The 21,011-nt window shown below is 56.2% G+C and overlaps 1 protein-coding gene across 2 annotated transcripts in view; it reads left to right on the forward strand.

The window, feature by feature from the left end:
* LOC105471887 (collagen type V alpha 1 chain) overlaps positions 1 to 21,011 on the forward strand; it is a 208,003-nt gene that overhangs the window by 113,474 nt on the left and 73,518 nt on the right. For both annotated transcript variants that reach the window (XM_011724690.3, XM_011724688.3), the window contains exons 17-27: positions 1,718 to 1,771; positions 3,192 to 3,245; positions 5,770 to 5,823; positions 8,750 to 8,794; positions 10,964 to 11,017; positions 11,738 to 11,782; positions 12,285 to 12,338; positions 12,595 to 12,639; positions 13,687 to 13,740; positions 18,192 to 18,236; positions 20,380 to 20,433. In XM_011724690.3, the coding sequence (XP_011722992.2) occupies positions 1,718 to 1,771; positions 3,192 to 3,245; positions 5,770 to 5,823; positions 8,750 to 8,794; positions 10,964 to 11,017; positions 11,738 to 11,782; positions 12,285 to 12,338; positions 12,595 to 12,639; positions 13,687 to 13,740; positions 18,192 to 18,236; positions 20,380 to 20,433 (558 nt within the window). The remainder of the gene's footprint in view (positions 1 to 1,717; positions 1,772 to 3,191; positions 3,246 to 5,769; positions 5,824 to 8,749; positions 8,795 to 10,963; positions 11,018 to 11,737; positions 11,783 to 12,284; positions 12,339 to 12,594; positions 12,640 to 13,686; positions 13,741 to 18,191; positions 18,237 to 20,379; positions 20,434 to 21,011) is intronic.

A 21,011-nucleotide genomic window follows, 5' to 3' on the forward strand; every position in this document is an offset into this window, starting at 1 on the left:
TCTTCCCAGCATGTTGTCTACCTAAGCCACCCTTGACTGCTTTAGTCTGAGTCAATAAGGCAAAAATGGGCCCTTCCCTGGTGGTTCTGGATGCTCCTGACTCGGGGAGCAAGCTGTGATTAGTGGGTAGAAATGACCCGAGAAGCTGCAGTTTGGCAGGTCCGAGGGTCTATGCAGGGATCTGGGCATGAGACAGACTCCTGGGCTGGATAATTCCAGGAGGATTAGCAGCTCTGGAATTGACTCTTAGTAGACAATTGGGCCATTTATTTGGATCTGATGCTGAAAAATGTGTTAGTTCCCTAAGTTGTTTTTGCGTGTCTCCGTAAATACTTACCACCCAGTTTCACTAGAGCTCGTTTCCTAGTCAGGGTGAAGTTAAAAACTGGAAAGAGAGGAGACGTGGGAAATGCTGTCTGACATGGCCACCTGCAGAGTGACGTGGCGTCGGGGCCATGCATATGCGTGTGTTTTAAGGCATTAAGTCTGCCCAGAAGATCCACTGCAGAAGAAAAGATGGTGGCGAGAGAGGGGCTTGGAGCTGAGGGGTCGACTCCAAAGCGGTCTGAGCAGCCTCTTCCATTCTTTGCTAGCATATCCTGCAAGGAACACTGGCTGGTGGATTATAGAAGCATCTGGGTGCTTTGCAGGGCTGGGTCGTGCTGTGAAATCCCGTGAAGTTTTCTGACAAATTTCCCTTGGTTTCCAAAAGTGTTTGGAAATTTAGAAGTGGGCCCCTCCATTTGCCGCTCAGGGAGATGCCTTTTTGGGGAGCACGGAAGCACAGACTGTCTCCTTGGGGTCTGTTTGGATTTCTCTCTTCTTGCTTCTCTGCTGTTCTCTGGTGCCGCCTCGTCTGTCTCCGGTGCTTTGAGACCCAAAGCTGCCGCCCTCCAGATCTTCTCTCTGCTTGGTGGCGGGTTGGGGGCGAGGGCCTCATATGAGGCGGAGCCCATGGAAAATGGAAGCGCAGGGTGGCGGCCCTCTGTACTCGCTGGCTGGGGGGCCTCGTTGGCGTGGAGGTTTGGCTGAGTTTCATAGAGACCTTGTTCCCCTGGAGGGCTCTCCCTGTGGTGAAGGTGGGGCTTGCACCGTGGGCCCCGGAAGGTCTAGGTCCCCTCTTCAGCCCCATGGCCAGTCAGGTGGGCACCGTGTCCTTGGCTGTGTCCATGGCTGGCCGTCAGGAACGGGGCATCTGCTGTGTGGTCTGAGTGAGACCGGGCCTCGCTTTGGGCCTGGGCCTCTTCCTTAGTCGAGTGGACAAACCAGATGCATCCTCTCTGTCCTTCCTCTCACCTGCACGTGGTGGAAAGGAGCTGTGCTATCTGTGATGTCAGCGGCCTGCACTCGCCTGAGTCCTAAATTCATGGTCCCCCAGACTGACGCAGCTCCCCCAGCCTGGTCTCCTCTGCCACATCATGGCGTCTTCTTAACGCCCAGGGGCAGTGGCGTGATCCCCCTTTGGCGATCTGGGATGACGTGGGCCAGAAAGACCAGCCGCGTGTGTTCTATCTGTTGGTGTGTGGGGCGCAGAACAGCCCCCGCCTGGGCTCCCGGATCTGGGTCCTCTCAGCAGCCTGGCCACTTGGGCAGTGACCTTGGGGGTGGGCGTGGCTTCGGTGGACCGCTCAACTTGGTTTACTGGAAAACCATGGCTTGGGGGTCTCCGTGAACCAGGGGCTCTTTTGCATTGACAGTTTTGCCTCCTCTGTTCCAGGGTCGGGCTGGGAGTGACGGAGCCAGAGGAATGCCTGGACAAACTGGCCCCAAGGTAGGCCACCCAGCACCCTCCTGGTGCCCCGGCGTCACCGTCATCCCTGGGGTCATGTTGATGACGAGACCACAATGCTGGTTATGTGATGACTGTGATTATGAGGACAGGTGGCTCCGTCACTGGCATTTGACGTGAAGATAGGGTTGGTGGGTGAATTTCACCAGCGAGTGTGACAGCTGCAGTTCATTTCCATAAGGGAGACATTTGCTCCCTTCCAGCAGTGGCGAGCAGGGATGGGGGTGGGATCCCAACTGTGAAAACCATCCGTGGCTGTGCAGGTGATGAGGCTACATGTGGGGCACAGGCGGGGCCTATGGCAAGTCCAGGGGCCAGAAGGTCTTATGCAGTTGGGCTCCTGGGTGTTGTGGAGGTGAATAGATGTTGCCCGTGGCTAAAGGCAGGCCTGTGTGTGTGGCATGAACGAACCTGCACCAGGCATGCGCCAGCTGTTGCTGTTGCCACCCGTGCCCGCCCACTGCTGTGCTCAGTGTATCCACCCCTGTGCCCCAGCATTGCTGTGAGCATTGCCCCGGTCTTGGCTCACCCCTCCTCCTCACCTCCTGGAAGCATTTGTCCCAGGCGATGGGGGACAGGGGAGATACTGACCTTCTATGAAGCGTGCACCTTGGGACGGCAGCTGTGATTTGGAGATCGGAGACCGGGTCACCAAAAAAGTGCCAGGGCTCAACTACACCTGTTCCCTCTTCACGGGCGTGAATGAACGCTGAAGTGCGTCCCGTCAGTCCCGAGCTAGTGAGGTGGCCTGGGGTGACAGGAGGAAACGCAGTCTTGTTGACTGTGTCTCAAAAGACCATAGTCTTCTTTCAACAACATGACCGAAAGCCTAAAATGTCCCATCGTTGACATCACCCCACATTGGTGTGCACACCCATGAGACAGGGCGCTGTTCCCGGGCTCCAGGGCATGCAGAGGAGGGGTCGGCCAGAGAGCCAGGATACCTGAGAGTAGCCAGTGCTGGCCCGTCCACCAATGGGCACGCGTGCCTCCTGCGCGTGGGCAGCCCTTTGGCACTGTGGATGCAGCCACGAGCGGACGCACACGGGGACCCTCTCCTGGGGCCTCCCTGGGGTGGGGGAGATCAGCGGCAGACACTCACACACACAGGACACTGCGGCGGTCGCCAAAATACCGCGTGACTAAGGATCCATCGGGTCCCGCGGCATGGGACTTGGGGACGAAAACCATCTCTCCCTTTGCAGCCCGTGTTGGTGTTTGCAGGGGAAGAGGCTGGGATTGTAGATGCAAAGCGGGGGCCTATGGGGAGAGGGCTGGCCAGTGGCGTTCAGGATGCATAGATGCTGCGTGAAACATGGTCCAAGGCGGGGCGGCCATCACATCACGGGCTGTCTGCGTGTGCAGGGTGGCCTCTGAGGCAGCCTTTCTGTCCTTTTGGCAGGGTGACCGGGGTTTCGACGGCCTGGCTGGGTTGCCGGGCGAGAAGGGCCACAGGGTGAGTATCTCCTCTGCGAGAGACGGGCATGACGATGGGCAGCAGAAGTGTCTCTTGGGAGGTCCTTCTCCTTCCAGGCAGCCTCAGATTTCCTATGGCGTCAGGTCTCCGCCATTCCAACAGTCACTATACAAACCTCACGGGAGTCAGCAAATGGCAGAGAGCCCCCAAATGATGTCTTTGTTGATGGGTGACCAGCCCAAAGGAACTGGAGCTCTTATCTATCTGTAGCTTGTGACAAGTGAGCCAGACGGGCCGACCCACCTGAGGGGCGTGAAGGGGGCAGGGAAGGAGCCCTTCCTTTTAGAGATCTGTTTCATGGAGTCCTTGAACATTTCACAGAATCCAAGCAGCTGCCATTTCAGGGGCGGCCAAGGACACTTTGCAATATTAAAGTGGTGGTCCCAGGGGGTCGGGGACAATCTCAAGTGGCCATGAGGAGACCAGGTCACCAAAACCTGCCAGGTGTCTACCTGTTCCCTGTTAACGGGCATGGATGAACTTGAAAGTGTGTCCCGTGAGTCCCGAGCTAGTGCAGGGAACTGGGGGTCTTCCTGGCTGTGCCGTTTCCTTGTGGTTGTTGGAGAACATAGATGTGGTAGCTTTGGATAAACAGCAACAGCCAAGCCCCTTGAATCTTCTTGCATCTGTCTCAATAGACTGTGGTCTTCTTTCAACAACAACGTGACGGAAAGCCTGCAATCTCACGCCCTATTGAGGAGGTGTGGTGGGGAAGGCCCGTCCTGGCCACCCGCCCTGCTTTCTCAGGCCATTTGGGGGCCTGACACGAGGGCTTTTCACAGCTTGTCAGATGTTCCTTCTCTGACCTGCTTTCTTTGAAGTAGATTTCTTTGATGGCTCCTTTATATTTTAGCACATCGAGGACATACAGGCACGTATGTGCGTGCACACCCTCACACATGCACACACACGCATACCCATCCACATGCCCCACACGCATACACACATGCACACACATGCATACACAGCCCCCCACACACACCCACACGCACACACATAAACACCCACACCCCTGACATGCATACACACATGCACACCACCCACATGCATACACACCCACACACCCCACACATACATGCACACACACACATGCATACACACATGCACACCACCCCCATACACACATACACATATGCACACACATGCATACAGAGGTGCACAGGCTCCACACATACCCACACTGACACACACATGCACACATACATGCACATGTGCACACACCCCACACATGCACACATGCACACTCATACCCCACACCCACACATGCACACATGCTGCATACATGTGTACACATCCACACACATTGTACCTGCACACACACGTACACACATGCACACCTATACACACATATGCACCCCCACCCCCCACATGCACACAGGCATACACGTGCACACCCCCCACATACCCCCACACACTCCACTCACACACGTGCACTCACATACACACATGCACGCACACCCACACACGCACTCATGCACACAAGCATACATACCCACACCCCTCCGCATGCATACACATATGCATACCACCCCCACACACAGACACATGTGCACACCACCCACACACATGCATACCCGTGCACAGGTGCCACATATACCCACACTCACACCCACATGCACACATACATGCCCATGTGCACACACCCCACACATGCACATACCCCCACACATGCACACTCATACCCCCACACCCCCACATGCACACACGCATGCTGCACACACATACATACCCACACACTGACATGCACACACACATGCACACCTACACACACATATGTCCCCCATGCCCCCACATGCACACATGCATATGCAAACACCCCACATACCCCTGCACACTCCACCCACACACGTGCACTCACATACACACATGCCCGCACACACACATGCGTGCACCCACACGTCCACCCTCACCCCACCGCTCTGTCGATTGTGCCCGTAAGCACGGCCTGCTGCCCTCCATGATGCCTTGAGAAGGGGCTTGGCTGTTGCCGTTTATCCAAAGCTGCTGCATCTGTGTTCTCCAACAACCACATGGAAAGAGCACGGCCACGAAGGCCGTCCGTGACTCAGCTCCAGCCCTTTTGCATGACTGATGAGCACATATTGAGCACCCACTGCATGCGCGCTCTGAGGCTGCAGGCAGGCGGCGCTCCCCGAGGGTGAGGCTGCTTCACCTCGAGGACTTGGGCCGAGGATAGCTCAGACCTTGGCTTAGTGTCCTGAGGCTGCCCACGTGGGTGGCCCTGCCTGGCCCCGCAGGGTGCTCAGTCCAGCACCCTCCTATCTTCAGGCCATCATGGCGAGACTCAGGTGAGAGTCTGCAGCCTTCATTAGCCCAGCCGAGGCACACGTGATCTCCTAAGGAACCTTCCCTCATTTTGGAAGGGCCTGTCGAGAGCTTGGGAATCTTACTGTCAGAATTAGAGAAAAACAGAGTGTGGACCTTGGACAAGCCCTGCATGACCTGCTCAGGAGAGGCTGACATTGACCCTTTCACTTCCTAGGGTGACCCTGGTCCTTCCGGCCCGCCAGGACCTCCAGGAGACGACGGAGAGAGGGTAGGTATTCCGCCGTCCCTCTGACTGCTCCTGCCTGCCCTGCTCCTCAGTGATTTGGGCAGGAAGACCGCAGAAGAGAGGCCTATGGTGTGGGATCGGCCTGCTGCATGTGGAGGGCCAGCTGGGAGAGGGCAGAGGGGGATTCCCAGTGGGCAAAGCAATTGATCAGATGCCAAGAGGCTGTGGGGCATGGGAGAGACCCTGACTGCAATGTTTAGTTACTCTATTGGTTCTGCCGGTGGACGTTTAGTTACTCTATTGGTTCTGCCGGTGGACGTTTAGTTACTCTATTGGTTCTGCGGTGGACGTTTAGTTACTCTATTGGTTCTGCCGGTGGACGTTTAGTTACTCTATTGGCCCTGCCGGTGGACGTTTAGTTACTCTATTGGTTCTGCCGGTGGACGTTTAGTTACTCTATTGGTTCTGCCGGTGGACGTTTAGTTTCTCTATTGGTTCTGCCGGTGGACGTTTAGTTACTCTATTGGTTCTGCCGGTGGACGTTTAGTTACTCTATTGGTTCTGCCGGTGGACGTTTAGTTACTCTATTGGTTCTGCCGGTGGACGTTTAGTTACTCTATTGGTTCTGCCGGTGGACGTTTAGTTACTCTATTGGTTCTGCCGGTGGACGTTTAGTTACTCTATTGGTTCTGCCGGTGGACGTTTAGTTACTCTATTGGTTCTGCCGGTGGACGGAGCCCAGGGCCACCTGTCAGCTCTCACTCCAGGAGACAGGTGCCCTGAACCCCACCGGGAGGAAAGGTGGCCAGAGAGTTTACTGAGCTCGGCATCTCTGCTTATCTCGTCCAGATGAGGAGTTAGCTGGAGGCATGCAGGTGGCAGAAAGCTGAGATTTGGGGAGCAGAGGAGGGCGGGGGGATTGGAATAACCCTCTGTGGGCCTGGAGGTAGGGAAGCGAGTGGCTGCGGCCGGAGTGGGGCGGGAGCACGGGAGGGAGCTGTTCCCCAGCATGGGCGCACAGGCTGGGGTCTGGTATCTGCCATGCCGTCTTTGTGTGTGGAGGCGAAGTGTGATCTCTAGGCCACAGCGCAGTGAGACTGGGGCATGGGATGTATGAGGCTGTGAGTTTCTAAGCTCCTCCCGGCAGGCACCACAGTCACTCAGACACCTTTGTGTGTAAGGGGTGTTTAGGGGAAAAGCTTTAAGGAACCCTGGAGGGTGAGAAAGAGGAGCGGCTCCAGGGGCATTTCTGTCTCACCAGCTTTCAGGCTGACGTGGTCGGGGCACCTGCTCCTGTCTGGGCCTCAGCACAGTCTGCTGTAAGATAAGGAAGGAGAGAGGGACCCTTCTAGACGTCAGTGCTGCTTGATTGAGAGGACGTGTGTGTGTGTGCATGTGTGGCTGCACGTGTGTGTGCAGGGAGTGTGCATGTACCTGTGTGCATGCATGCAGACGTGGCTGTATGTGTGTGGACAAGCATGTGTGCATGGCTGCATACGCACGTGCATGCACAGGGTGTGTGTGTGTTTACAAGTGTGCATATGGCTGTGTATGTGTGTGCATGCATATAGCGTGTGTGTGTGCATAAGCATGTGTGTATGGCTGCATACGCACGTGCATGCACAGGGTGTGTGTGTGTTTACAAGTGTGCATATGGCTGTGTATGTGTGTGCATGCATATAGTGTGTGTGTGTGCATAAGCATGTGTGTATGGCTGCGTATGCACGTGCATGCACAGGGTGTGTGTGTGTTTACAAGTGTGCATATGGCTGTGTGTGTGTGCATGCATATAGTGTGTGTGTGTGCATAAGCATGTGTGTATGGCTGCATACGCACGTGCATGCACAGGGTGTGTGTGTGTTTACAAGTGTGCATATGGCTGTGTATGTGTGTGCATGCATATAGTGTGTGTGTGTGCATAAGCATGTGTGTATGGCTGCGTATGCACGTGCATGCACAGGGTGTGTGTGTGTTTACAAGTGTGCATATGGCTGTGTGTGTGTGCATGCATATAGTGTGTGTGTGTGCATAAGCATGTGTGTATGGCTGCATACGCACGTGCATGCACAGGGTGTGTGTGTGTTTACAAGTGTGCATATGGCTGTGTATGTGTGTGCATGCATATAGTGTGTGTGTGTGCATAAGCATGTGTGTATGGCTGTGTATGCACGTGCATGCACAGGGTGTGTGGTGTGTGTATGGACAAGTGTGTGTGTATACACGTGCATGCACAGGGTCTATGTGTGTGTTGACAAGCGTGTGTGTATGGCTGTGTATGCATGTGCATGCGTGGGGGTATGTGCACAAGCGTGTGAGCACAGCTGTGTATGCACGTGCACACATAGGGTCTGTGTGTGCATGTATGTGTAGGCATGTGCAGGCAGGCTGTGTGTGAGCATGCGTGCTTGCATACGTGAGGCAAGTGGGAAGGGGCACTGGTGCTTTGGTGAGGGGCAGCGTTTGCAGGCAGCCCGTGGGTATGAAGCGGTGGAGCCAGGGAGGCGCCCCCTTCTGCAGCCAGGAGGAAGCCTCTTCCTGCTTTACTTTCCCAGCTGTTTAGGACCCCAGGGGGGACACCTGGTTCCCCAGAGGGTGGCCCAGGGGATCTTGTGACTCTCCCCTGATGCTCTGCCCCAGAGTCTGTCATTTATGAAGGTCACCAAATCCTTTCAATTATATGATCTTTCTGCCCAGTCTTTCCCTCTGGAGAGCCGTGGTATGTGAGCTCCTGAGCCGGCATCTCAGAGCCTTCAGGCCTCACCTGCAGGCCTCACCTGCAGTGTCTGCACACCTAGCAGCTTGCTGGGAGCGAGGACATTCCAGGCCTTCCCAGCTGGTACCAGGGCTGGTAAACCTGGCATATGTGAAGCAGCCCCAAGCCAGAGAACCCTTGCGCCCCACTGAGGGGAAACTGGTGTCCAGGCTAACAGCTCGTTCCTCTAACCTTGCCTTTTTTTCTCCTCTGCAGGGTGACGACGGAGAAGTCGGGCCCAGGGGGCTGCCTGGGGAGCCCGTAAGTCTGTGGGCTGAGTGGGACGGTGGGGGCTCAGTGTGGAGAAAGGCTTTGTCCAAGGCTCCTGCTGGAGCAGGATCTGGGATCAGCCAGGAGCTTAGATGAGAGAGGGCTCGACCTGAGAACAGACGGACCTGGCCATTTCCCAGGGAAACCAAAGAGAGGAGGCACAGGCGAGGCTGGCTGGCAACCCCAGGAGGAAGTCTGAGCCACCTACAGGAGCAAGCACGGCCCTCAAGGGTTGTTGTGGGGGTCCAGGGGCAGTGTGGTGGGGTCTAGGGGCATCGTGGGGAGTCAGGGGGCAATATGTGGGGTCCATGGGCATTGTAGAGGGTCTGAGGGTATCATGGTGGGGTCTGGGGTCAGTGTGGGGTGTCTGAGGGCATTGGGGATTCCAGGGACAACATGGTGGGGTCCCGGGGCATCATTGGGAGGGTCCGGGGTCAGCATGGGTGGGAACAAGGGCACTGTGGGGGGTCTGAGAGCATTGTGGGGTTCTGAGAGCATTGTGGGGGGTCTGAGAGTATTGTGGGGGGTCTAGGGGCAACATGGTGGGGTTCAGTGGCATTATGGGGCATCTGAGGGCATTGTGGGGGGTCTGAGAGCATTGTGGGGGGGCTGAGAGCATGGTGGGGGGGCTGAGAGCATGTGGGGGTGTCTAGGGGCAATATAGTGGGGTTCAGTGGCATCGTGGGGGGCCCAAGGGCATTGTGAGGGGTCTGAGAGCATTGTGGGGGGTCTGAGAGCATTGTGGGGGGTCTAGGGTCAACATGGGTTCAGTGGCATTATGGGGGGCCTGAGGGCATTGTGGGGGTCAGGGGGCGGCATGGGGGGTTCAAGGGCATTGTAGGGGATCCGAGTGCATTGTCAGGGGTCCCGGGGCAGCACAGCGGCATCAGGGGCATCGTGGCAGGGGCGGGGTTCACACACCTGAGTCAGCCCGAGCTTGGGCCTGTTTCAGTGGCCGCCCTTCCAGAGGCAGATCCCTCCAGCAGACTGCCCCAGCCCTGGGCATGGGAAAGCTCTTCCCTAAGCGGACATATATTTAGGCCCAGAGCAAATGTCCTGACTGAGAGGACGTTCATTACTATTCATTTGCTGTTGCTTTAAAGCATCTCTTTTCTCATAGCCACGTCAGCCCGGCTGCGTGCATCGGGTGGTGCTAATTGATGAGAAATATCGCAGGCACTGCGTAGAGGAGGCAGGGGTCGGCGCCTGCAGACTCATTTGGGACTAAATTATACCCCAGATGTCTGATTAGCCTCTAAGGAGAATTCATCAACTCCACTCTCTCCTTAACACATGTCCAAGCAATACCTTCTGGGCTGTTAGCTTCCGAGAAACGTTGCTATAACTAGGTATTAAAATAACGAAGGAAACATTTAAGAGGCAATGAGCGGGGGAAGGATCTCCCTTCTACAGAATCTGAAAAGGTTCTGTCAAAATTAAGAGCACTTGAAGTCCAGGTACCTGGGGTGAAGGCTCCGTAATTCCCCGCGGGTGGCAGGCAGTGCTCCCGGAATCTCACTCCACCTGCGGTAAGCGGGGACTGTTCTGCAGGAGCCCTGGCTCACCGGGGAGGGCGTGCCAACTCCTGACCAGAGTAGCGTCCTGGAAAAGATCTGTACCCCGTGCCTCCTTCCGCACGTTCAGTCGTGGGGTTCCCGCCAGGGACTAGTTTCGCCTGACGCCTTCCTGCCCGCACCCTCGGACCCTGTGATATCATAAAAACAGTTGTATGTCGCTGCTGCGGAGGGGAATTCGAGAGGGAGCTGATAATGAGGACGGGGCGCAAGGGCTCCGTGCGGTGGAATGTAATTGCGTGATGATTCTTGGGGGGAGCGTCTGTGCCCCAGCAAGTGTCAGAGGAGCCGGTCAGCTTGAAAACCCTCCTTTCCCGGAGGGTGCCCCATAGTGTTCTCTCTGAGTTCCCACCAATTCCAGACACCTGCCCCTGTTCCCAGCACCAGGGTGGGGTGGAGGGAGGCAGCACAGCAGGCTGGGAGGGAGTCTGGACCTCGCTGCTGGGAGGCCGGGAGGCCTGAGTCACCAACTGGGGTTCTGGGTGGAGTCAGGGCCAAGCGGGCATAGGGGACAGAGAGAGGAGGGCTGGGGTTTCTGCCCGAGTTTAAAACCTGTCTTCCCTTTATTTTCCGTTTCCTCTTACAGGGGCCACGTGGTCTGCTTGGGCCGAAGGGGCCTCCAGGTCCTCCCGGACCTCCCGTAAGTCCTATCGCCACTCTTCTTGTCTGCCCCCATCTTGACTTTTGAGACCCCACCTCCCAGCCGGTGGCCACTTGGGCACAGAGGCAGGAAGTCTGCACTGGCCCCTGTGACGCCTGCCTGCTGCCAGTGTGAGGCGTGAGTGGGACACTGACGTTCAGACGCTGTAGACACGGCCCCAGCAGGTGTGGCCTCGCAGGTGGAGGCCCGAGGCTGCCGGCCTCACACGTCCGCTTCACCTTGGCTGCACTTACTCCCGGCAGACAGCACGTGCTATTTCAGTTCTAAGCCGAAACCCAGGATGTCACGTTTCTTCCCCGCTAGAAAGAACTTCCAGCAGCTTCTGTGAACATTCTGGAAGGAGGCGGAAGCCCTTGATTCCAGTGGGGCCGTGTCTTGGTGGGCAGCTTCTCCAGGGCCAGGCCTGCCCGCTTCAGCCTTCCCAGCCCCGTGTGACCTGGTTTTCTAGAACCCGAGGCCTGCCCCGTGGAATGCAGGGGCCTGGCAGCTCAGTTAACCTTTAGCCGAGGGTTACCGGGGCTGACCCGTGGACCTCTGGGACGGGATTCGGAGTCAGGTCTTTCCCTTCCCCAGACAGCATCCGTCCTCTGATTCTTTGTAGGATGGGCATCTGAGCTGGGTTGAGTGGGATTTTCCTTTTGAGTACTGTGAGTTATTTCGCATTCAGTTACATATTTTTCTTCTTAAAATCGCACACAGGGTGTAACGGGCATGGACGGCCAGCCGGGGCCGAAAGGAAATGTGGTAAGTCCCTGGCGTCCCGTGGCCCGGCTTCAGGGGCATTTTCCCTGGGCACACTCCTTGCCCCGCTAGGGAGGTCCATCGCCGTCCACCTCAGCTGGGAACGTGAAGGGCAGGTTGCAGACCCTCTTCCGTGGCACCCACCCTCCAGTGGCGAGTGGCACCCGGAGACTTTAGCATGATGGGGCGACTTGGGAGTTTTCTACCCGATATATCATTTCTGGTCGGTTCCTCTCATGTGTTCCTTCCTGGACGGATGTCTAGGTGTATTTGCATAAACGAGTTAGTGCTCACTCCATCAGAGTCAACCTCCACAGCCTCAGAGGCGCCTGGTCCTGGTGCTGCTCTCTGTGGTGGAACCTGGCCGCCTTTCCCTTCCCCCTGGCATCAGGCAGTGGGGAGCAGTTTGAAAGGATGGGAGGCCAGTGAGGGGGCACACGACACCCAGGGGAGGGGGTCCAGTTCCCAGAGCCCCCTTCAGTGCCTTTGCTTTTGTCTCCTGTAGGGTCCCCAGGGAGAGCCTGGCCCCCCGGGACAGCAGGGTAATCCAGGTGCTCAGGTAAGTGAGCCCGGGAGAGGCAGCTCACGGGGATCCGGCTGTGGGAGGCACGTGTCTTCAGCCCCGAGCCCTGGGAGGGAGCGGCCAGCTCTGTCCCCTCCAAGTTGCAGCCCCTCCTCTTATCTGGAGGGAGACTAGGACCTGGGTTGGTGCCCGGATGAGGGAGACATCAATGAGAAGATGGGCGGATGGCAGGGCAGGGTTCTGAGTCAATCAGCGCCCTCACCTTCCCTTTCTGGCTCTTTCTCCCTCCTAGGGTCTTCCAGGCCCCCAGGGTGCAATTGGTCCTCCAGGAGAAAAGGTAGGTGGGCCTGGGCTGTGTTGCGGGCCACTGCCCACCTGTAGTTGAATTCCCTGGCCTGCCCCAGGAGGACCCCTCATATCCACCAGCTCTCAATGTATATCTTGGTGCTCCCAAGAGATGCCAAAGTTCAGAGTGCCAAGAACTGGGCCAGAAGCATGAGAAGAATCTTGGATCCGTGTCTCACTGATTCATACATTTGTTCCCTCATTCATTCCCTAGTATGTACAGGGGTTGCTGGATTTAGCAAGGAACAAAAATACAGGCCGTGTATTGAACCATTGTGTATCTGAAATTCAAATTTAACCGGGCATCTTGTTTTGTTGTTGTTTATTTTGGTTTAGTTTAGTTTCGCTAAATTTGGCAACCTGGCTGTGTCTGCAGAGCCTACCTTGTCCTGGGCCCTGCAACGAGAGCTAGAAGCACTTGCCCTTCTAGGGTTTGTCGCTTAACCAGGCACGAGATAGTTCAGGTAGCTCGAAGCGCCTTGGTTGCCACCAGCAAAAACACCTCCAAGGGGGTGGTTCTGAGTGCATGATAATCCGCGGGGGGCCTGAGAAACACAGAGGGCCGGGCTGCTGCCGGGCCTGGGACCTTCCAGGAGCTGGTGTTTGTGGGATGCTGAGGCTGTGGGCCTTACACTGCGGGATGCCCTGCCCCGCCCTGGGGTGTTTGCGTGAACAGACCCGGGAGGACAGGCTGGTGGGAGCACTTGAAGAAGGCACGGCACCGTAAGAGCAGCGGAGGCTGGGTAATGTCCTCCTGGGCCCCAGCATGCAGCAGGTGGATGTGGAGAAGAATGGGGGCACTTGGTGGGCTGACTCTGTTCCTACAGCAAAACCTGAAGGTGATCAGAACGGTGGAGCTGCCCCCAGGGCGCTACTGTGGCTACATGCCTCACAGCCAGGGACCCAGTGCCTCTGACCACACTTCTCAGCAAACGCTGTGTGGGCAGAAATGTTGAAAAGTAACCTTGGGGGCCTACAGAAAGGTCAGGTGAGCCTAGGGAGGCTCACGGAGCCTCACGGAGTCTCTGGTTTGTTCTAGGGTCCCTTGGGTAAACCAGGCCTTCCAGGAATGCCCGGTGCTGACGGACCCCCGGTGAGTAGCCCTGCCCCCCTCATCCCTGCATACTCTCCCCACCTCCTCCCCGCGGACAGGGGCTGTGGGCCCAGGCTCTTTGGGGCTGTTGGCCGGCACTGACTCATTCTGGCTCTGTTGATGAAGACCCGTTTGGTCTCCAGCTTGACTGCTGGGTCATTCTTGGGTTTTGGACACCCTTAGCATCATGTGTTTGAATCAACGAGTGGTGATTGCACGAGTAGGAATATTAGCTATTTATTAGGGTGTGCTGATTGATTACCGAAGTCAGGCCTGCGTGCTGAGCCGTGAGGAGGGCTGGGCCGGGCTTCACGCCATCGCTTCCATCCCCGGGGTTGGAAGCGAAGAGGCAGGGTACGTGGTGTGTATTTTTAGTGTTCACGCACTGAGAAGGGAGGTGGTGAGCAAACGCGTTTGCAATGTGTGCGGGCACAGCTGTGGAGCCAAATTAGATTCTGCCTGGAAATAGCGAGTTGGTGACAAATCCAATCTGTGGCTAAGCTGTGTGGAGGGCGTAGGTGTGAGGAAGTAGAACACACTCAGAATGCGTACGTGCGTGCGTGCACACGTGCATGTACACGAGTGTGAGCTGATTTGCACCCACCACCCTCTGTAAGTGCCTGCTGCGGTTTTGGTTTTGATTATTCCGTTAATGCTGAGTCTATTTCACAAATGAGATTAGCAGAATTAATTATTGAAGACACCGTGTGCTTTATGGTTTTAATAACACTGTTGAAAACTAAACAAGGAAGTTAAATATGTTGACGATTATCGGAGACTGCTCACCACGCAGCATCCCTCAGGCTGAGTCAGTCGGCCCAGTGACTCCCACATCACAAACTACCCCTTCTTGATCAGAACAAGCAGAGTGGAGCCTTCTCATCCCCACGTGGGCAGCTGTGGGGCCCCGTGGTCACCTGGCCACATGGGAGTCTGCGCACTGAGTGGTTCATTGTCCAATGCGTTATTTGTGTCCTTTAATTGACATTTCATTGCCCTTTCTAATTATCAAAACAGCACATCTCGTTATAGAAAATTAGGAAAATAAATACAATTACAGTAAATTATAACCACCTTTGATCTCATCTCCTGATTTAGCCACTGATAGCAGGTGGACGTGTGTCCTTCCAGCCTTTTTTTCTGTTCCCGTGCTGCTGGCTGTGATGTCGATGGAGTATGGGCCACAATCTGTGGGGAGGGTGGCTGGGCCCAGAGGGGGAGGAGGGGGCCTGGGTGTGAAGCAGGCCACACCCCACTTTCCTTCTGAGGAGAGGAGGGGGGCCTGGGTGTGAAGGGGGCCGCACCTCACCTTCCTGACAAGATCATTCTCTCGGCCCTCAGCTGACCTAACTTGTTCTCCCTGGAACTCCCCTCCCCATGTTGAAACCTCCAAAGAATTGGGGTCCCTAAAGAGCCTGCAGTTTCCTTTTATATTCTTTGGGGGAAGGAAGGGCCTTTAAATTGTCCCTTCCCCGGCCCGAATTTAAACCTTAAAATGTGAGCATAGGCGGACCCCATTCGCATGAAGGTACGTCGAAGAAAAGGAAGCCATGGGTAGGCCCAAAGACAGCCCCAGCCGTCTCGCACCAATCTGGAGGAAAGAAAAGATTTTTAGAAATTCTCCTTTACAAGGCAGCACATTGAGGGTAAACGCTACAGAGTTTTCTTTTTTTCTTGCTTTGGTTTTGGTTTCAAAGAAAGGAAGATTGACTTAAAATCCATCAAGAAATATGAGGTGCTTCGGAGCAGACTCGATACCTTGAAATATGTTGTTGGATAATTCCTGATAGCACACGCTGGGGAAATGGTTAAGTGAATTATGGCTCAGTGGAATATATTCCTGATACCATACGCTGGAGAAATGATTAAGTGAATTATGGCTCAGTGGAATATTACAGAGCCAGTAAGAATTGAATTTAGACAAATACTCCGTGACATGAGAAAATGCTCACAATGTAATATTAAATTAAAAATGATCTACCATGCCAGTGGCACATGCATATATGCAGAGACAATGGATGATCCTATCATACAATTAGCCACAGCCACTCCGTGCAGTGAAGTGATGAAGGATTTTAATTCCAGTTCCACTTGCCTAATTGTCTAAGATGAACACACATTACTTTTTAAATCAGAAAATATCAAATACAAATAATGTAAGCTTTATTATTTTCCCATTACAGAAGCAATGCTCATTATCGAATACTGGGAAACGCACACAAGGAGAAAGAAAGGAGAAAGTGATCCTGCCCGGCTTTGCAGGAAAATCAGTCATGGTTATCTTGTGACGTTTCCTTTCTGCCTTTTCCTGTTCAAACATTTTTAATAAGGGAGCTTTGTGCTTCCCCCCACTGCCTACTCCCATTCTCTATCTGTAACTGAAAATATACCTAAAGGAATTTGGCCTGGATGGGAATGGAGGCCGCCGTGATGCCAGCCGCTAACTCTGCGTGGCGCTCCCTGGGTGGGCGCGGTCCTGAGCACTTTGCAAACGCTCTGTGCGTCTCCGCAGCAGCGCTGTGTGCAGTTGTGCTGTTATCTCCAGCCTGGAACTGAGGAAATGACCATGGGGAGAGGCCTGGGGGCTTCCTCGAGCAGCCATGGCTGGGTCTGCCCAGTCCAGAGCCGGGCTCTTGGCCCCCCTGCAGATCCACCCGCCAGGTCCTTCACAGAACGGTGTCTGTGCTTGATAGAAACTGTAATAAAGGGCCACAAAGAACCTCTCCTGGCCACCCTGGACCAGGACACCCTCCCGTTAGCTTTGTCCAGGTCCAGCCCGGCCACCGTGAGGTGCTGGCGCGATCAGCCTTGTTTCTGGAAGGCGGCGTGGTGGCCAAGCATGTCCCCTCCTGGCTGGAGCAGCAAGTGGGGTCCCACAGGTGCCTGGACTTCCTCAAAGCCTCCCTCAAGGGGAACTTTGCACCCTCCCACTCACTTGCTAGGATAGGCTGTCTGCAAAGGCATCAAATCCAACTGGACAGCTAATAAAAATTTGAAAGTCACACACAAACCATTTAATTCAGGCGACGGGACTTGGGTCTTCTGAATGCTACTGTGTCTAGAAAAAGTCTCAGATCATCGTTAGGCCACTCAAGGTAGAAGAGCATCTCGCCACCCTCTCGTGTTACACCTGAGAGAGGCAAGTGACCTGCCCAAGCTCACACAGCAGGTTGAGTGTATTCAGGAGTAGAACCAGACCCCGCCCTGCCAGCCTTCTCGCCACCCCGCCCGGCCTCTTTCCTTGAATCCTTGTTGGTGGAACTGCATTTCTGCACAGTGAACATTGATGATCTTTCTGTTTTTATCCTGGACATTTGGCTCACCGATCCTGAGCTCACAGGCATTAAACCGAGTGACCCGTTTGGGTTGGAAGGTCAGAGAAACCTGCATTCCTAGGAATGGAATTAGTACAGGTCCAGGCAGGCAGGAGACACAGGTCCTTCCTAGGGCCTTGGCTAGGCACCTGTCACGTGGGGCACAGGTCCTCACCTTCGCTCAGCTCCCCTCCATCCTGAGGCCAGGTGGAGACCCCAGGGTGTGGGTCTCAAATGAGGCACTGTTTGAAGACTTATGGATGTGCTGGGACCCCTCAGTCAAGTTAAACCCCTTACCCTCCACCCTGCGCGCCTTACCCTCCACCCCGCGCGCCTTACCCTCTACCCTGTGCGCCTTAGCCTCCACCCCGCGTGCCTTACCCTCCACGCCCCGCGCGCCTTACCCTCCACGCCCCGCGCGCCTTACCCTCTAAACCCCGCGCGCCTTACCCTCCACGCCCCGCGCGCCTTAGCCCTCCGCCCCGCGCGCCGTAGCCCTCCACCCCGCGCGCCGTAGCCCTCCACCCCGCGCGCCTTAGCCCTCCACCCCGCGCGCCTTAACCCTCCACCCGGCGCCAACCTTGCTTTACTTTTGGTTCCCCAACAGTCAGAGATTCCGAGGTTTGCAGACAGCTCAGCAGTTGCTAGTCCAGGAAGCAGGGATGCCAGGAACCTAGTCCCAGCTCCTTATCATGCAGATTCATCTTGTTAGGTGACCTGGGGAAGAGGCCCTTGTTGGCCCTGTCCCCACTCATGGGTCGCTGGTCTGTGGACCTGCACTGCAGGGCGGGGCTGGCTCTGGCCGGGTCAGGAGCCACCGTGCAGGTCACCTGTGCGCTTGGGGGTTGCTGCACACTCCCGAAGTCGCTCTGACTGTGGCTGGGGTCGGGCCAGGGTCAGGCTTATTGTTTCCATTTTGCATATGAAGCAGTCGAGGTTCAGGGCCTGGCGCAGGCCCAGGGAGGCTGGGCTGTGCTTGGCTGCCTGTCCGGCTGCTTCAACTTTTGGTGCTCTTAGTTTTCCTGGGGAGGGAGGGAAATGGGCTCCATGATCATGGATGCTAGGCAGGGAGGGGAAGCGAGGGAGGTTGCTTTCTGGAGTGGTGCTGACTAATCAAGGCTTCTTCTTTTGTGACAGGGACACCCTGGCAAAGAAGGCCCTCCAGGAGAGAAAGGAGGTCAGGTGGGTGCTCGCCGTGCCCTCCTACCCTTCAGCATTCAGGCGGGGCGGGTCCAGGTGCTCTGGGCTCAGCCTCTGCTCAGGGACGCCCAGTTTGGAAAGGAAGGAGCCGGGGACACTCAGACCTTCCTCAGGCGTCTCTGCCAAGGGACCCAGCCTAGGGGGAACACAGGCCTTTTCTCTGAGAAGCGGGGCATCCGTCTGGGTCACTGCCCCTCACCCCACCCTCCAGTTGCTGTCCATGACCAGATCGGGTGCCCATGACCAGATCAGGTGCCCATGACCAGATTGGGTGCCCATGACCAGATCGGGTGCCCATGACCAGATCAGGTGCCCATGACCAGATTGGGTGCCCATGACCAGATCGGGTGCCCATGACCAGATCAGGTGCCCATGACCAGATCGGATGCGGGCAGCAGGGCAGTGTCTCGGTGTTCAGCCCTGGCCTTGAATCTGCACAAGCTGGGTGGCCTTTGAGTTTTAGGGAGATGCTGCTATGAACAGGGACAGACTGCCAGGTCATCCCAGTGCCAGGGATGGGGTCTTTCTGCGGATGCCTGTGTCTGGCACTGTGAGCGGCTCATGGTTCCTCCTGTGGGGCCTGCTGGGCCTGTGAGGGTCCCATGCAGCGCGTTCACCAGCGCCTTCTCTCCACTGTGATTCATGACAAAGCTGCCCGGCTGCAAGCGCCTCTGTGGGAAGAGCCTCCACACAGGAGGAGTAGACAGCGGGGACTGCTGTTGCTGTCCTGGTGTGCCCCAACCTTTGTTCACCCCAAGACCACTTGTGTGTTGAAACCTCACACTGAGCTCATGGTCATTGGAAGCCCGGGGCTGAGGGCAGAGGCCCACCTGCACCAGGGTTCCAGAGGCCCCATTTGTCACAGGCTCTGGGATCGGGCCTGACTAACATTTATCTCTTGAAGCAGGGTCTGTACAGGCAAGATGGGGTCCGGGGCTTGGTCTTAGCGCCCCCTGCCAAGGGTGTAGTGGGCCAGGACTGACCTTCCAGGGCAGCAGAGCTAGCGCCAGTCCTCACAGGGGTTCCATTTCCAGTGCCAGGCCTGCTTGGCAGTGGCACTTCTCCAATATGCTGCCCCTGAGACCCAGTGGGGTCTGAGATTCGCCACTTCTGTCCTGCTTCCTCTCCTGAAAGTCACAGCAGCCACTGGGGTGAATGCTCCCCTCGGCCCTTGGCTTCTGTTCACCATGAGAGACCCTGTTCCTGCTGCCTCCAGTGGGTCATTTACCAACCATCCTCCCTGGGCACAGCCTCTTATCATCAGAGGTGGAGGCAGCACCTGGGGCCACCAGTGCTTGCACAGCACCCGGAACTGGTGCTGACCGGCGGTTGGCACGTAGAGCCCACAGCACAGGCCCGCTGTTCCAAGAGCTGGCTTTTCAGCTGGGATGAGAGGCATTCATTTACTCCCTGGGACTTCCTGAGTTACTCTCTGTGCCAGGCATCCTGTTAGCGATGGGATACAGCAGGGAGCAGGCACTCCGGGGCCAGGTCTCAGAACTGCATCCTTGCAGAGGAGGCCACCAAGCCTATCCTGTCTGGGAGCTCCAGCTGCTGCCGTGACACCATGTGGAAAGGGGGCTGGGAGGGAGGTGGTGGGAGCCGTTCGTCATGCCTGTGTCTTGGGCTGGGGCAGGCGGGGCTGGATGCCCACCCCCGTGAGCTCTAGATGAGCATCAGCGAGGCCCCTGGCTGCTGGCGGATGTCTCCTCCCTGTCTAGCAGCCTTGACCCTTCTCCCAGCCGGAGGCGCTCCTGATTTATTCCAAGGTCCTTAGTCTGGGGATGCATTTCTTTAGGGGCAATGCTCCTTGCAGAGCTCCAAAGCTGGTCTTCCACCATCTCACCGTTCCCCCAGCCTATCCCTTATTTCCCTGACTGCCGGGTGGGACCAGCGTTTGCTTCACCTCTGTGTCCTGCTATGAGACATGAGACACAGCCACACCTCCACCGTCAGTGCAGGCTGGGAACACCGGTGTGAGTCTCCCATGGCGGGGCCTCTCTGACCTGGGATGTTCGCCCTGCTCTCAGCAGGAGGGCTATGCCAGAACTCTGGGGTTTCCTGAAGTTCCCCAGGCACCTCCACACTGGCACGGGGCTAACGGTCTTTTTCTCTTTGGTTTTAGGGTCCACCTGGCCCCCAGGGTCCGATCGGCTACCCAGGTCCTCGAGGAGTCAAGGTGAGAGAGACTCACGCCGCTCCAGGTCATCCTGGAGGTCAGGGTTGGGGCTGCGGGCCTTGGCGTGGCTGGTTTGTGGGAATTCTCTGTGGTTTAATGTCCCTGCCCTTCAAACCGGAGTAGCCCAGTCCTCCCAGTCACTTATGTGGATGCTAGGTCTCAGGACAGCGGGCCTGAGCAGGCGAGGGTGTGACCAACCGGAGTCAGGAGGGCTGATATGGAGCGTGGGACAGTCTGCAGTCTGTGGTGATGAAGCCAGGGGTGCGCTGGCAGCCATCTTTCAGGACGGGACACGTCCTTTTGCTTCTTGCCTCTTTTATTGTTGCCATTTGTCAGGCTTCTGCCACTCTCCTCAGAGACAGCAGATCCCGGCTGAGGCCGAGAGCCTGGCCTCTTTCCTGGGGAAGCTCGGAAACGTTTCTTTCTAGCCATTTGCACATTCCGAATGAGAAAGAGAATCTGTCTCCGCTGATAGCATCTGGGCGGGCCAGCCCCGTCGCAAGGCGGAGCTCATGGGAGCTGTCCATTTATTCACAATCAATCGTGTTTCTGCCATGAAGGGCTCTGACAACCTCGTT

This window comes from Macaca nemestrina, chromosome 14 (assembly GCF_043159975.1).
Source record: "Macaca nemestrina isolate mMacNem1 chromosome 14, mMacNem.hap1, whole genome shotgun sequence".
Taxonomy (NCBI): domain Eukaryota; kingdom Metazoa; phylum Chordata; class Mammalia; order Primates; family Cercopithecidae; genus Macaca; species Macaca nemestrina.